At 40.9% G+C, this 16,991-nt stretch overlaps 1 protein-coding gene across 1 annotated transcript in view; it reads right to left on the bottom strand.

Annotated features, from left to right (window-relative positions):
* Positions 1–3,281: 3,281 nt before the first annotated feature.
* MEI1 (meiotic double-stranded break formation protein 1) overlaps positions 3,282–16,991 on the bottom strand; it is a 31,598-nt gene continuing 17,888 nt past the window's right edge. The window contains exons 16-26 of the mRNA XM_080971887.1: positions 15,559–15,724; positions 14,518–14,622; positions 13,663–13,773; positions 11,856–12,037; positions 10,511–10,592; positions 9,225–9,415; positions 8,681–8,762; positions 7,244–7,350; positions 6,120–6,251; positions 4,715–4,824; positions 3,282–3,507 (exon numbers count right to left, since the gene is read on the bottom strand). Coding sequence (XP_080828013.1) covers positions 3,462–3,507; positions 4,715–4,824; positions 6,120–6,251; positions 7,244–7,350; positions 8,681–8,762; positions 9,225–9,415; positions 10,511–10,592; positions 11,856–12,037; positions 13,663–13,773; positions 14,518–14,622; positions 15,559–15,724 — 1,314 coding nt within the window. The 3' untranslated portion in view covers positions 3,282–3,461. The remainder of the gene's footprint in view (positions 3,508–4,714; positions 4,825–6,119; positions 6,252–7,243; positions 7,351–8,680; positions 8,763–9,224; positions 9,416–10,510; positions 10,593–11,855; positions 12,038–13,662; positions 13,774–14,517; positions 14,623–15,558; positions 15,725–16,991) is intronic.

Here is a 16,991-nt window from a genome sequence, read left to right as displayed (position 1 = left end):
CCTGCACGGGCGCGTCATTTCCTCCGTGTGCTTCCCAGAGGCCTCTGTGTTGTAGTTCTTCCAATGGTTAGATCTCTCCCCATCACCGCGTTTACAAAGCTGTAAGCGGGGAAACAGCCACGTTTACTAATAGGGGGAATGCCAGGTGCTGATTTGCATGGTGGGTGGTGAATTTTAAAAAACCAGAAACCCACACACAGAATTTCGGAAGCAATTACTGTACTGCACATACTGGGAGAAGCAGCGTGTAAATCATAATAAGCATTGAAAGGCAATTAGAGGAGTTCTTTAGACTGCGCGCAAGTATGGTCCGGGAGAAGCGGGGTGAGCGCAGGAAGCAATTAGTGATTAATGAGAACACCTGCTTGCTGTTTAATCAGTTGCAATAATAATTAGCAAGCACAGGTACTCTGTCTCTGTTATAAATATGAAGGACGCTTCTACCAATATCCATCTGGCTAGGCTGGGACATGAGAGGTGCCTCACTTTACAAGCCCCAACAATTGCATGATCACAGCAGGCAAAAATAAGTGCATTGCTGGACGTTACTCCCAAAGTAAGACAAGTTGAGGTCACTGGGATTTACCCTTAGGTGAGTGAGAATAGGATTTCCAGCCTTTCCAGTCACTTATGAGCAATAAATTATTAAATTTTATTTATTTGTTGCTTTTTTAAATTAGAGACTTGGAAGTGATTATGTTTCGCTCAACCACAAGATGAGCACCAAAACCACAATGGCCAAATCATAGCTAAGCCCAGCTGCCTGAGTGAAGAGGAATGTCCTATTACCTAATGCAAAAAGCAAGCAACACTTTACACTAACGAATGGGTCTACCACCCTCTGAGCACTCCTAGAAGCTGCACATGGGAAATAGCCTCAAATGACCATTGTAGGTTTTAGGTAGGTTCATACAAAGAAAGGTAGTCCTTGAGATACTGGAATCCTGAGCGGTTTAAGGCTTTAAGAGGCCAAAGCCAGCACTTTGGAAAATGCAATTAGCACACTTACCTAAGTAACTTTCTCGAAGCTTTCATGACTGTCTCAGGGAAACAAACCAGCAATATCTTGTTCCCAAAGCACTTAGGTCATTTTTGTTCATCTCCAATGCATCCATTGTGCTTCAAATTACTGTGCATTACATGTCTCAGAGCTACATCTTACATGCACCCATTGGGCTAGTGTCCGTGGCATCACAAGTGATACATAACACAACCCTTTATTCCTTTTATAAACATATTTTATAATTGGTTTAGAACCTGAGCAGAGTGCCAACTACACAGCAGAAAATTGGGTCAAACTGTGAAATGTTACCCTACATGCAAATTCCTTATCTCAGTAGATTTCTTTAATCAAGATAATCAGTTTTACTGAATATTTGGCAGGGCTTATTTTAATTATTTGGGCATAGAAGTTACAGGTATACTTCGTAATTTTTTAAGGCTACTTTTGTTTTGGCGTGCTATTGTAGTAGGGATGATGATAATGAAAATAAGATGGCCTTTTCCAATAATTGGTGAAGATTTTTGTCTATGGAATCATACATTATCTAAAACAAGCAAATGCAATTAAATATAAATGATTTAATTAAACTCATTAAGATTTGACAGGCTTGTAAAAATACATTACGGGGCAACCATTCCAGCAAGTAAGTTTATTCATGTATGAAATCTAGGTAGTGTAAATGCTCCCCTTTTTGTATTTGTCACAATGGGCCTTTAATTTATGGGCACTGCTGCGATAGTCATACACTTCTCTCAATAGACAAATCCCCAGTTTTTTTAAAAAAAACACTTTCTCACATTCTTGATAATGTTGATCTTCTCAAGTTCGGAACCACGGAAGACAAATAACTGTCTGATTATTTTCAAAAGATTTTTCTTATGCTAATTCTGCCTTACGTCAAGTCAGACCATTGGATGATCTAACTCAGCAACCTGATGCCCTCCAGATGCCGCTAGACTCCATCTCCCCTCAGCCCCAGCAAACATAGCCATTAGTGAGGGATGATGGGAATTGTAGTCCAACATATAAGGGGCACCAGACTTTACAACCTTGTTTATATTAACTTGCAACAGCTGTCCAGGGGCTCTCCTAGCCCTACCTGGAGATGCCAGAGGTTGAACCTTGGACCTTCGGCATGCAAAGGAGATCCTCTACCAATGAGCTACAGGCCTTTCTTCTATATATTCATGTCCTTCTTGCTGAACTCGCCATTTTCAGTTGATCAGTAGAACTAGGATTCACATTCCTCTACAGTCACCCCCAACATTCTGGTTAATTTTATTTCCTTAACAGACTACTCTTGTATCTTTCTTGTTGGCTTCCTGCTTCTATTCTTAGCCCTCTTCTGCTGTTATCTGTTCTATTTCCCACTTGCCATTCAGATTGTTTCACTCCTTGATACTGCCTAATTCTCTAGTTTTTACTTGACCAATCTCTTTGTTACACCTAAGATTACCCTTTGAGTTGCACCTGGGGCCTTTTCTCTTGCCGCTCTGTGCTGTGAAAGTGCCCTTCCACTTAGCAGCAGGCATGCCTCTCCTGATCATCCTTTCTTTTATATCACCTCCCTTTCCTTGCAGTGTGTCTTGTCTTTGATTAGGTTGTAAGCCTTTGGTTGTATTGTAAACATAGGGGCAGTGGCTGTTTCACTTCTGCCTTTTTTGTATAGTGGTTTTAGAGATTTTATACATACAGGTAACCTATATAACTGCTGAAGCATCAGACAATAATATTTTGTTAAATGAAAGGTAGAACATCCTTTCAACATATTAAAAAATGCTACAATTACTACAATTTGAGCAACACAATGTGGGTGCATCCTATTACGATCTATCACTATAGATTTTCCCACTAGTCACATTTGAGAATCAGCCCTTAGAGCGAAGATTTCAGAGAATGCTCAGCTATTGTACCAAAAGGGTTGAGAGCATTGTTACTGTTGCTATTGCCAACCGTGTGTGTGTGTGTGTGTGTGTGTGTGTGTGTGTGTGTGTAAAAAACAAATGAGTGCTGACTTTGAATTTGGCTAGATATAGTAAAACCCTTGATCCACAAAAGCTTACTCTTAACATGGTATCATTTTGCATTAACCAAAACAATGATTCATGGCACCTGAATATTAAGAAGGTGATGCGTAAAGTAGCAAAATAGATTATTTACTGAGGTCAAGCACTTAGGGAATTTATCAGAAGTGCCTGCAAATTCTTTTCTTTATCAGTGCTGAAAACAACTCTGAAATGCATGCTTCACTTAACACATTTCCAAGGCAGACAAAAAACAGATTTAAAGTTTTTAATTTACAAGTTTAAACATAAACTACCGACTAGATTACAAAATCACTTCTGTAGGCTTTAATCACTTGTATTATATTCCTTTAAGCCTTTGGCTGGTAAGAAATTATAAAGGCAAGTTGCTTTATTCATTATGTTCTCTGTTCAGTATTGTTTGCCTCCTCATTTCAGTCTCTGATATGTGAGAGAGAAACTGCCACTCCTCCAAGACATCTGAATTCAAAGGCTTGAGTGAAAGAATAAAGTGTTGAAAGGATAATACGCTGCTTAGAAAATGTATTCATTTATTCTTTTCCCGAAAACTCTGAAATATTTGCCATATGAACATATGTTGGCAAGAGAGCAGAAAATATAAACTGCTCAGAAGTTTTGACTGTCAGTATCTAAATCTATCCTATACACAGTACTTTGATGTCCAGAAAACACTTATGGAGTGTTTACACTGCATATCCATCCGCATTCTATTTTATACTTTCCCCCATAACTTTCCAAAGCACAAAAAAACCGTGTGGGCTGGAGTCAACTAATAAGTCCTGCAAGTAGAAGCTGGCACAAGGAAGAACTTCCACTTGCACAACAGGTCTTCTCTCCCCAAATAAACTTGGCTTGGAGTGTGTGTGTCAGGAGAACCCCTGGAACAGCTGTGCGAGGTGAAGAGAGAGGGGGTGGTTGCATCTGGCCAGCTGACAAGCCTGCCCTGACTGAGCAATCAACATAGCATGATATTAAATTCCTCCCTGTGTCTTCTTTTCCAAGCGCCTTGGTTGTGCTAAGGCCCTCCAGATGTTTTGGGACTATAACTCCCATCATGCCTAGCTAACAGGCCCAGTGGTCAGGGATGATGGGAATTGTACTCCCAAAACATCTGGAGGGCTAAGTTTGGCCATGCCTGTGCCAAGGCAACAGAACCCATTAATCCATTTAAACTGCACAAACCCAAAGTTCCAGTATGCACTTCAATTGCTCATGCAAAAAAGTAACAATCTGGAGCCACCCAGGGACATTCCGCACAATGCCACAAAACCGACTCCCTGTTCTTCATTGCAAACATTACTAGTCGGAGCACTGCTTTGTTTGCAATCTAATCCAAACAATGAAAAATATTAATAGAACAATGAGGAAGGCAAACAGCAAGCCTTGGATGCCTTTTTCAAAACTGGACTTTTTACTTTATTTAGGACTTAAGCAATTATTGTAAAGTAGGGCCCTTTATATCTAATGCTTTACATTGTCTGAGTGCAAGTGATGAAAAGGCAAAAAGCACTTTGACAGGGTTTTCTTTTTACCTTTTTGAAAGTATCTTCATACTCTTCCCAGTGGATGTCACAAAATAGCCGGTCTAGTCTCAACCTCAGACCTACGCAGATGGCGGCCTGTACCTTACTCCAGTAACTTCGCACGCATCCTGCCAAAAGGATACATCATGCCTGGAAAGGTCGGCTGACTGCTGCTTGTTGATGGGAGGCTCTCCAGCAAGGTCTGAACAGATGCTGCTTGAGTTGAATCCACCTGACATTTTCCCCTTTGAAGCTTACATCAAAGTGAAAGGAATTACAGAAATAATTAACAGGTTTGTTTCTTCCTATCTCCCTTTCCTTCATTTCCTACAATAGCAATAAAAGCCAAAGGCATAGCCATATGTCAGCTTTCCATGCTGGCTTAGTGCTGTAGTGCTGAACCAGAGGAACAAAGGGTACGTGGAAAGAGTGCTTCTGTAAATTAAGGAATAAGTAACTGTAGATGGAATCGAACATTAGTCATACTCAGAGGAAACCAATGAAATTAATGGACTTAAGTTACCAAACCCTCTGCAATCTGCTGCCTGAAGCAAGTGGCTTTTGTTTGCTAAAGCTGTTAGAACCATTTCAGAATCACCATGGAGGTTACTCTCATTGAGGAATCATTGCATCTTATTTAAGGTATTTATTATTACCTTCATAATAAATATCCTAAGGCAGTTTACAATCCCAGTTAAAAGACTGCTGTTATCTTTTTTAAAAAATTAATATTTTAATTTGATTTTTAAAAGTATAAACATACAACAAAAAAGTTACGAATCCAAATATCGAGATTGCTCTGAATCTCCTGACTTCCCCCCACCCCTTCCATGGATCCTAAATATATTATTTACAACTACATAGCAATACTTATCCAAATTTTTGATCCTTCTAAATTATCCATACATTCTATTACTTTACAAGTGTGGTTAAAATCCTGCTAATGTTTTAACCTGCTTGCAGGCGACCCCTGAGTGGAATAATGACTCAAGACAACGTGCCATGGGATTAAAATTGGCCACAACTTTATTAAGTTTCAGATGTAGGGAGACCTTGGCTTAGACACTGGGTGTTTATCCTTCCCAGTCCCCAGCTGGGGATCTGGGAGACATCAGGGTTATCCAGAATGTGTGGGAATTGGGCCGTCTCTGGAGAAATATGTTCAAGCAGAGAGCCCACCCTCCATTTTGCCACCATCACAGGGGAGAGCAATGACAACCTCTCGGCGTATGGCCAATGCCTCCCCTCAAGACCCCTTTAACGGGGAACCCTGGGATCACCGCCACAAGGGAGGCGTGGGTCGCCACTTCACCACCCCTCCACACACATTTAGGAAGATAGACTAAAGGATTCCGCCCAAGGCCTGAAACCGCCACTCGAGGCTGCAAAATCAGTGCTGTAATGTGAAATGAACTTCCATTAATGATGATGATGAAGATGATGATGGCAGCAACAACAACCACCACCACCCATAACAACCATTCTTCTTGAGAGATATCACTCTCAAGTTACTGCTTACTGTTACGAGATCATTTCCAAAGGGCTCACCTGAACAAGAAAGGAGCGAAGTGCACTGATTGTGACATCAGAAAGTTCTGGCAATTTAGTACTAGCTGCTTCTTCAAGTATGCGGCCAATTTCAATTGGAGAAATAATTCTAGTGTTCTGATACCTTATAAACTTTAAAACATAGTAATTAAAGTTGATTTATTTTCTTGTGGCATGGAGTTCCATAGTTCAGCTTTCCTCAAGTACGATACAAACACTGGCTCCACAGCAGGGGTGCCAACGTGAATAAAATATTGTGGGGGCCCAGGTAAACCCCACCTGCATAACTGATCACATGATGCAGTGCGCACACACACACAGCATTTGAATGGGAATGCCCATCAACTTTGTGATTTTATTGTGGGAGCCGAAGCCCCCATGGCTCCTGGGAATTGGCTCCTATGCTCCAGAGGTATCATAAAACAACTTCCCCATTTTTTAGGCAGAACTTGCTGACCTTGAGATGTCAGGAATGAAGAACTGGCTGTGACCCTTCAGGTCTTGTTGAACTCCCATAAGCCTCAGCTAGCATGGACAGTGGTCAGGGATGATGGGGTCCAGAAACATCTGTAGGGTCACAGGTTCCTTAACCCTGGTCCCTGGGGGGGGGGTATCTTTCCCTACTGTTCACAAAATCCCCAACTTTTTTTAAAAAAAGTTTTTTATTTAAGTGGGTCTCCAATTTTGACTCGAGCAAGAGCATTGGGGAAGCAGCACTTAATCCTGCCTACTCCAACATTTCCCTGATGGAAAACGCCACTCGCACAGTGAAGCTGCTGTTGCCTTTCTGGAGTGGAAGACACACTATACAGAGCTGGCGGGGGAAGATTTTGATCAAGGAAATAGTGCAGGATAAAGGGACAAGTAACTTCTCTCCAGTGCCACAGCTCTGATCAAAATAAGAGCTAACAACAACTATATTTGATTGTTTTTGTTTTATTTTAAAATCAGGAAATTCAATTATTTATACCTGTTTTGGCCCTAACAAACACTACAGAGCTACAGAATTTGCCTGTATGTTACCCATTTTTAATGTACACAGCATAAATAGCTGCAGATACACTGTGTTCTTTAACAATATACTAGAAACTTTCAGGATAGCAGTTTATAGCCCCCATACTCACCAAAGCAACTAGTCTTAGAATTTCAGGGTGAAGAAATGAATTATCGACACTATCTAGGAGTGAGATCAGCAGGAATTTATTCCATGGTTGTGAGACAATATGGGATGCTAGAAACGTAGAAAGCAATCGCAGTTAGCTTTTTAAAAACCAACCGAGTGGAAAACATTCTAGCTAAAGAGACTTACTCATATGGAATGAAACCTCCTTGAAGTCATCAAAAAGAATTTCCGGAGATAAAATTTACTATTGCACCTCCCTGCCCCTCCCCCTGCAAAAAATATTGCTGGTAATAATTTAAACTCTTACCTAATTCATTCAGTCACAACAAAAATGTACTGGAGTAGTGAAGCAGAGAAAAGAAATAATAATTTCAGGGAAGGCAAGGTCTAGGAAAGTGACTATGTTATCATAATTGAGCTTAGACCACTGGAATATTATCTACTTTATGTGAAATATAGTATGAAAGTTGTTCAATAAGGCTACTTCTACCTCACTGCTGAATATACCATTATAAACGCCACATGACCCCACCTTAATACTGAAAAAGCTTTTTCACAGTGGTCATTGACACACCATTTCAAATCCATCTAATGAAACCTTCCATAAAACTCTTCCCTACACCAGGGTACAATCCATATCAGCATTATTTTGCAGGATTGCCACTTTTTGCTTGCTTCTGGTGGGTCACATGACACATCTCTCTACCTGTAGTTATTTAATAGGCATGCAGAGAGGTGCATGTGTTTGCCTTCAAGGAGGAAAAGGGGGAAAGCACATCACATTTTAAGCATAAATGACTGTCTGTACAGATGCACGTGCACTTTACCTGAGTGAAACGAAAACATCTTTCAAATACCACCCACTTCCTTGTGCAATTAAAACTAATTACAGTGATGTATGTCATGGAATTGAGTGATAAGGAACTACACCGTGATCACTGAGCAACAACGGCATTTGCAAAAAGTACAGGAATATCTTGGGATAGGGGCTTTGGTGCAGATTGTGCCCAGGTGCTTTTCTAAGGCAATTGTCAGAGACACCCTTATGCTGCTGGTTACCATTAATCCATAGAATAATTTACCAAACACTCTCTGCACCTTTTTGCTTGGTAAAGGATGACCAGAATGTATCCTGTTGGCTCTGACCAAGATTGCCGTATAGGCAAGAGAGTTTGCAATGTTTTCTTGGGAACTGAATGAGAGTCTTAGAACTGGAAACTTACATTTTGCTTTTCCATTACGTAGAGCGCATTCTCAACCACCTACCACCCTGATGCAAAGCAAGAAACACTCCGGAAAATGAGAGGGCAGCTTCTTCCCTCCCCTGCTACTAAAAATCTCTCCTGCAACTGGTGAAGATACTGTGCCCACCGATGCAGACAATCGCAGCAAAGCAAAGGAATCAAGTGAACACTTATAAGGATGCTGAAAGGAGTACCAGTGATCGGGTTCCTCGAATACAGGTATTCCAACAAGACTTCAAGACAGCCAATAACAGTTTGAGACAGCAAAAGGTCCTTCTGCAAATATAAGGGAAAGGGTGAGGGCATGAATCATTGCCACCAAATCCCACAACAAAACTACTTATTAGGTTAGAACTGATGTAGAAGTGGCTCCCCACCCCCATTCCACTTTCGAAAGAATGCAAAATGTTGCTCAGATAACTCTTAAGATTGCATGGCAGCCTCTTTAGTAAGGTAGCAGAAGTGAGCTGCTGCTAGTGAGGGACTTAAGCTGTAGGAAGCTACAGTACGGTACTTAAAAAAAGACTTGTCATGGACAAAGTCCTGGGATCTATATTCATTCTGCACTGGAAATTAAATAATGATCCAAAAAGCCTCTCAGTAGTGAAACAGTTCAGTTCTAGAAACAAGGAAAGTTTGCGAGACGGCAGTGGACTGTATGCCTTCTCCTGTGTTTGAAATAGATTGACAGTGTTGCTGATGGCAAAATGGTTTCAGTTATTATCACTAGACTTCTACCTGGAGCAGGAGGTTCTGTAGACGGATAACCAAGGACACTACATGCCGCATGGCTACTGGACACAGAGAGGCATCCCCTTCTGACTGTGGAAGTTCATTCCCATGTTCATCTGTAGACCGGACAGCAAACTTCACAAAGGATGAGCAGAGGTTCTGCCTAAAGAAGGCTCTCAGAAACTGAAGGATGCTGACTGGGTATAAAACCATCTATTAGTACTTTACATTCGTACTTTAGCAACAATGATTTACTATTCTAGCATGATGACGACAATTGTATTTGCTAGTTACCTTTCTTACAGGTAGCTCTAAGCAACTTGCATTGTCCCATCCTACATGTGCAGTGCATGTTTAGCAGAGGCTGGCACACTAAGTCTACAGCAGCACAGCCTTCCCAAGGAACATGTAAAAAGAAAAAGAAAAAATTCCCCCCAAATCTCAAAGACACACACTCTCTTTCCTGTCCTAAACATATTTTATACTTCTGTTTGAATCTACTGTTCTCTGGCCTATCAGGCCTCTGTATGTTAATGCCTGGATTAATCTTTTCGTTTTGTTTTGGGAAAGAAAATGGATTAGCTGACTTATTTATATGCAGTGTTAATTTCAAGTACTTTTTTTCAATATGAGTTGATTATAAGGTAAAAAAATGCATCTGAAAAAGACATAAAACCCATTTTAATGATTAGCCTTCTCAGAAAATAAAAACTAATGTTTGAAAGTTTGCAAGTCCCCCCCCCCCATCTTTTATATAGTAATCTATAATGTATTCAAATGCTGCTATGATCTTCAAGCCACTTGGGGCCCAGTGAATGGCCTGAGAGCATTTGATGATGCAGCACTGTTGAAGTGTGTGTAGATTTGATCAGTGCTCAGGCAGACACCACTGAGAACAGTATGAGCTGTTAAAACAGAAGAACAGGTCAAAGGGGAGGGAAATTCAAGCCTTCCCCCATTTTTTGCTTAATAATATACAGTTTCATGTTTGAGAGGGGGAGGGGGGAATGTTCCATATTTACTTATGAACGTTCACCATTATATTAAAACAATAAATTTAATAATAATAATATAGTTTCATGTAGGAATTGAGCAAGCCCTGCATATAGATAAGATGCCCTGATCCTGCACACATAAATGAACTGGGAAACCACAAAGGACTGCAGCTTCCCAGGGATTTATACATTAGGCCAGATTTATGCCATTTCTTAGCAAAAGTGACTTCCGTTTTTATAACATGTGAAGCAGCCTTTAGTGCTCTCTTAGCTGATGCTGGCAAATATGCAGCCTACCAAAGAACAGGGTGGGTTTCTTCCTCTTGAAGGCAAGTGCGCTGAAGACCTGGTCCACATCAAGGCAGATGATATGATCAACCTTTCAGAAATGAATCAGAAAATGTTTGGTGACGGGAGCGATTGGAGTGAAGGAAGCAGCCGGGCTGCTAATTTTCTTTGTCCAGCCGTCTATTACCAACCCCTCAAAAGACACTGGATCTGCAGCTCATTAAATGTATTCCCAGTATTATTCGCTTATGGAATTGAATAGAGCTTCCATGACTTCTAAGGGATTATAGACAGAATGAGGGAACACAGGCAGTCAGCTATGCAAATCTGCTTTTGATTCATCCTCATTATTAACACTCTGGTAAAATGAATGAGGCTAATCATTTACTAAACTGCTGTTTCCCCTTCAGAGGATTAGGGAACAGCACAACATTAGCTCACATTCATGAGCTTTAGACGCATCCATCTATCCATTCTGAACATTTTGTGCTTGCCAAAACTGAGGGAACAACATCAAACAACAGGAGACCATCAGGAATTATCCTAATTCACACACAGGATAAACTAAAGTTCAATTTCTGAATATGATATCAATACAGTGACCTTATATCACCTGTTTCTAAGCCATTCATGTAATGCCTCGTTTACATATAATACCTATCTATGTTATGGAATAACATGGTTTGGGACTTGAAATGCTGATTTTGCCGTTGGGCTAAATTATTCCTAGGCTGGGGTATGATAAACTATGTCTGTGTTCATTATTAAGCCAAGATAGGAACCAGATCTTTGCCATACACCAGTCCCTTCACAGCGTAAACAATAAAACCAGCATGAGTGCTGTTACGTACATATCATGTCTGTGGGTATTTGGTTTGCCACTGTGGGAACAGAAAGTTGGACCAGATAGATCTCTGGTCTCATCCAGCAATACTCATCTTACATTCTTGAGTCTCCAATTAACCATGGTTTCCTGTTTCATTTGAACTGGGAAACTATTAATCCTAAACCTTAATTTGAAGTTAGTTTAAGACCTGAGTAGTTCCAAAGCTCACAACCATCATTTTCGATGGAAAAGAAAACAATGGCTAATTAGAGACCTCCTGGTTTGATTGATCAAATTGCAAAGAGGGGAGCAAAGGGCTGCCTATGCAGACAAAAGGCTAACTATTATCTCAGCTTAATAAACCAATATGAACTTTCAGACTGGGATTACAGTTAATTAATGCAATAGATATAGGGAACCAATAATAAAAAAGTTAATAATGCTTAAACTTTGTGCATTGTGCCTATGAATAAAAGCAGTAATTTTTATCTGTACTTTCTAATGCAAAAGTTTTACAGTATTTCTAACCTCTGTATTGTAAATGTGTTGTTGAGTCAAGAGAGAAGAAATCAGCAGCCAAGCAGAGCAGAGAAGTGCTTCACTGGATGAGGGCAAAGCAGGTTCAGAAGAACAGGCAGGCAACCAAGTGAGGTGGATAATTTTCTCAAGTAGCTCTAGCAAAGGTGTGTTGGAAAATAACATAGCCACCACTGTAAAGGAAGAAAGGGTCTAACAAGCCATGTGCAACTGGCATAGCAGAAAGGCAGCAGCTGCCAAGAGCACCAGGAAGGACCAGTCATGAGCAGCTACTGAAATTAAGGGGCACCATCCTTTTCTGCCCCAAGTCCACCACGACTCCAAGATTCTTGGACTATCAAATAATATATTTTAACTACATGCATGATACTGTTACTAAGCAATGTAATACTGAACAATGCTTGTTAAGTACAAGTAGGCTCTTTATGATAGATAGATAGATAGATAGATAGATAGATAGATAGATGATAGATGATAGATAAATGTGACTGTCCTCCCTTCTTTTGCACAAGATAGGCAGACAAAATATTCAGAATTTTTAAAGCCAGTGAAGGAACAAATGCCCCAGCATGTCAGAAAATTGATGTTCAATGTCCTCCCCGTGCCCCCTACAAGGGCTCCTGTAGATTTGCATCATGTAGTGGAAAATCACAATTAAGTTTGTGCTCTATAGAAAGTAACTTAATGAGATATATGTGCAGAATGAACAAGTAGGAGAGAGGCCTTTTTAAATAGCCTTTTCTCCTGTCATGCCATGTCTTTGGCAGTCCTCATAGTCAGATGTTGAAAGAGGGAGGTTCTGGCATCTGCACTGGATTCAAAGAAAGGCTCCAGACACAGCCTCTCAGAAGGATTTTCTCCTCCTGCCTTCCCATCACAACCGGCTGCCTACAGCATATTCTTTCTACTTCTTCATTTTGGGGGAGGGATTTATGCTGGGTGGGAAGTTCGGTGTGTGACTGGACCTTCGGTGGCTTCCATACTTTCCTGCTAAACTGCAGTGACTTGGCTAAATAATCTCATGAGAGGCTGCAGGCCTCCCACTGCCCCTGCCATGTATTTGGCCATATGGAAGATGCTCCTCATTGTGTGGGGGCTTTGGGGGGGGAATTCCTGAATGTGCGATGCCCTTCCATTTCTTCTCTCTCCTCCCACCCCTGTCACTGGCAGGGAATGGGGGGGGGGACTCCAGGAACTTCCCACTCCTTCAGTTTCCCTCAGTCTTTAACAAGATGGAGCCCTGGCGCCTCCTCCTTTCTTCTCTGCACATGGCTCCTGTTAAGTTGTGGGTGAACATATCAGACGACACAACAATTCTTCAAACAGCTCTTGTTTATTCACAGGCCAGAACGGAACTGAACTGAAGGGTTCAGCCAGCCTGCTTATTAGAGCTCCACTACAACACAACTGTAACAACTTTCTGTAACTATCCAATCACTGAACATCACTTTCAATCCCTGATTTGCATATGTGGACCTGAGTGAAAACTATCTACAGTATCCCCCTGCTGGCCCAGGGTGAGAACTTCAGTACATAACAGCTCCAACACCTACTAGTATGGACCAGAGAAACTGTGATTTCAGACAAGGGGGACAAACTCATTTTGCACATGCATATACTATAGTGGCTGAATTCAAATGGGGAAAATGTGGATTCACACAGCAACAGTGCTCCAGTAGGGGCAGGCCCCTTGTAGCAAACTGCCCTGAGACCTGCGGGTATAGGGCAGTACACAAATTTAATTAATAATAAGATTGAAGGGGGAGTGGGCAGTTAGAATCCATTTATCACTTTTTACCTGTTTTCTGGCTGGCTGGGGTTGTCTGCTGAAGGCTCCAATACAGGTAGTTGAGGGACGGATGCAGAATTTCATGGTCTGTTGGGCTGCATTTTCCAGACAAATTGCTGACTGTGTGATAGAAATACTCTATATAATTTTCATCTTTTTTCAGATTCCAATATGCTAAATATTTGGGGGGAAAGGCTCAATATGAAAACAGCTACACCTGCTCAGACTGCCAATCAAATCAGTGTGCAATGCAATTCACAGACACTAACAAAATCCATCTGGCTTCAAAGCAGAGCACAAGAAATCCTGAAATAAATATTGCCACAGCTGTGCATCATAATTAGGATATATGTTAGCAACTCCTCACCAGCATACATTTTGGAGGTTAAAGCAGGATACTATTGCTACCATCAGAAACATACTACAGGGAATGTAGAAAACCTGGGGAAAGCAGACACATAGCCAGAGTGGCCTAGTGGTTAGAATGTGGGACTAGGATCTGTGAAACCAGCAGGGAGAACCATGCATGCCACTTTGAGCTCCTTGGAGAAAAAAGTGGGAAATAAATGCAGTAATAAATAAATCTATAAATCTTCCAGGGAGCTCAGAGTGGAGTTACTCATCCCCATTTTATCCTTACAGAAAGCTCTCTGAGATTAGGCAAATAGATAAATGTCTCACCCAATGCCACCCAGTGAGTTCAGTCCCTGAATGGGAATTTGAACCTGAATTTCTTTTACCCTAATCTGGCACTCAAGCCACAACAACACACTGTAGCTATTAGGCCCGTCAACTAAGATGCTCCAGATAAAATATTCTCATCTCTAAACCAAAGATCCAGACTGAACAAATTCAGAAGCTCACCCAGATGAAGCAATCTGAAATCCGTGCTGTCCAGCTCTCTTTCTGTCGCATGCCTGAGTTGAACCAGGAAGAGGAGGTTCAATAAAAGGGGCTGGGCCTGGTTGACTAAAAAGAAACATGAAAGAAAATTACTTAATGGCCTCTAGACTACAAAAACTGAGAAAACAAACAAGTGCTGCAGGAACTATCTTCTGTGTACATGGTGAACACCTTCTTTGTCAGAGACAGAAACCAATTTTTTTTAATCTGGAGAGCTAAAGAGTCATTATGTCCTGTTAGAAGCAGTGAAAAGCTATAATTAAAGTAACAGGCTGCTGTGGGCTGTCCTAAACAACATGTACCATTTCAAATCAGCACGTGAGATTGACACTAAGGCTGTGTTGCATTACAGCAGAGGGTCAGCTGATTTTGCATCAGAAGGACGCTGATATACAACTAACAGATGGTATGCTGCATATCAGATGAGCAAGGATGCACAATGATCAACATGATTTGCCCTGCAAACAGATGTGCTCTTAGTAAAGACTTTAATGTCTGCCCTGATTCAAACATAGTGCTGGCCCAATTGATGGGTGTAAAACATGTTTGTTTGATAAAAAACTGTGTCAGTGCTAATTCATCACATATCTGACCATTTCTATCCCAATCAAGAAAGAAGAATCAAGTAGCATAATGGAGGAAGTATGAAGAGCCACCACTTATTTCACAGCAGGGATGGTGATGTCATGTCCAGGGGCACCATTTACTAACCCTCCGCATGGCAAATAGTAGGCTTTTCTCAGAGAGAGAAACCCACCAAATAAGCAAATCAGGGGAAGAGACAGATTACATTAGCAGGCATAGCTAAGGGTTAAACTTGCAGTTATGTTTGAAAAATTCCCAAATTCCTCTGTTAAATTTCCCCAAAATATTGTCTTGCTCTGACACATAGGAACAGGGAAATACTTGGCCCAAGAGCTCATGTGGGCAGTATTTAAATTACTTGAGGGCATTTGGTACCCAACCACAGCTTCCTGCACTTAAGGCAGGTCTGTCACTCACCTTGCAAAACACTGGAATTGTTTTCTACCAGAAGATTCTGCAGAATCTGTAGAAATTGGCTTCGAAGAAGGTCACAGACATGGACATTCTCATCTATTTTCAGGAAGGCCTTCAGGGTAATGAGGACTTTGTGGGCTACTTCACTGGTGCCAACACAGACTAGATCCTGAGAAGAAAAGCAGACCAGGCCCAGTTTAAGCAAATGTTGCTGCTGCTGCTCTCTATGGTTATGGCACAGAGACTGATCTGGACCCCAACCTAGAAGCCAAATTCCAAAATCATCAAGTTATCATACTAACCTGGATGCATGAGACATCATAGCAATGCAGATAGTCAAATGAAGTACTTTTTTAATCAACAGGCTGCGCTACAATTAAAGTCTGAATTACAAAAATAATTCTTGTAGCCTAATTATTTAAAATAAAAGCCAAGGTGCAGTCAAGCACAACCCTTACCCACAAGAGAAAACTGGGTGGCTCTGCTGCAATGCAGTCAAATTAGCAACACGTTTTAAAACCATTAAGATCAAAATTATTTGTGTGTTTGTATAATGCACAATTAAGGTCATTAGAATGTTTCTTGGCTGTTATTAAACCCAGTAGCACAAACAAGGGCCTGGCTGGATGAAGAGGAGTGATGGGAGGCACCCAGGGATGGCTGTGGGCAGTACCGTATTTTATGCTCTATAAGACTCACTTTTTCCCTCCTAAAAAGTAAGGGGAAATGTGTGTGCGTCTTATGGAGCGAATGCAGGCTGCGCAGCTATCACAGAAGCCAGAACAGCAAGAGGGATTGCTGCTTTCACTGCACAGCGATCCCTCTTGCTGTTCTGGCTTCTGAGATTCAGAATATTTTTTTCTTGTTTTCCTCCTCCAAAAACTAGGTGCGTCTTGTGGTCTGGTGCGTCTTATAGAACGAAAAATACGATATTTCTACATTCCAGGGGGTTGGAATAAATGACCTCCCAGGGTCCCTTCCAAATCTACAATTCTATTATTCTATCTCATAAGTGTTATTAGGTTTTTAAGACGGAAAAAGGACTGATTTATATTCTATTCATGTCAGCTAAAATATGTGTAGCCTATAATTGGAAAAAAGGAGGAAGTCCCCCAAATAATAGCTTGGGAAGTTGAGCATTGATTAAACTGGCTAAGTTAATTTACTGGACTAAGGATGGAAAAAGACAAGGAAGAAGAATTAAAAGATTTTTTTGTAGATATCAGAGGAATTCCAGTTTGAGGAATATTAATTAAATTTATGGAATAATAAATTCTAATAAATATGGATAATATTGTATGTATGAAAGGTATCAGTGTCTATCAATATTTGTAAGTATTTTGGTATGGCATTTTTTTTTTAAACAAAAAAACAGTTATGGCTAGATCTGTTAAGAGTGTTAACGCTGCAAACCCTTCCATCTTATGTTCAGCCTG

The sequence above is a fragment of the Podarcis pityusensis genome (genome assembly GCF_964106645.2).
Source record: "Podarcis pityusensis genome assembly, chromosome: 10".
Lineage (NCBI taxonomy): Eukaryota > Metazoa > Chordata > Lepidosauria > Squamata > Lacertidae > Podarcis > Podarcis pityusensis.
Note: the sequence above shows the minus strand (reverse complement) of the source record. Positions and strands in the feature narration are given on the sequence as shown.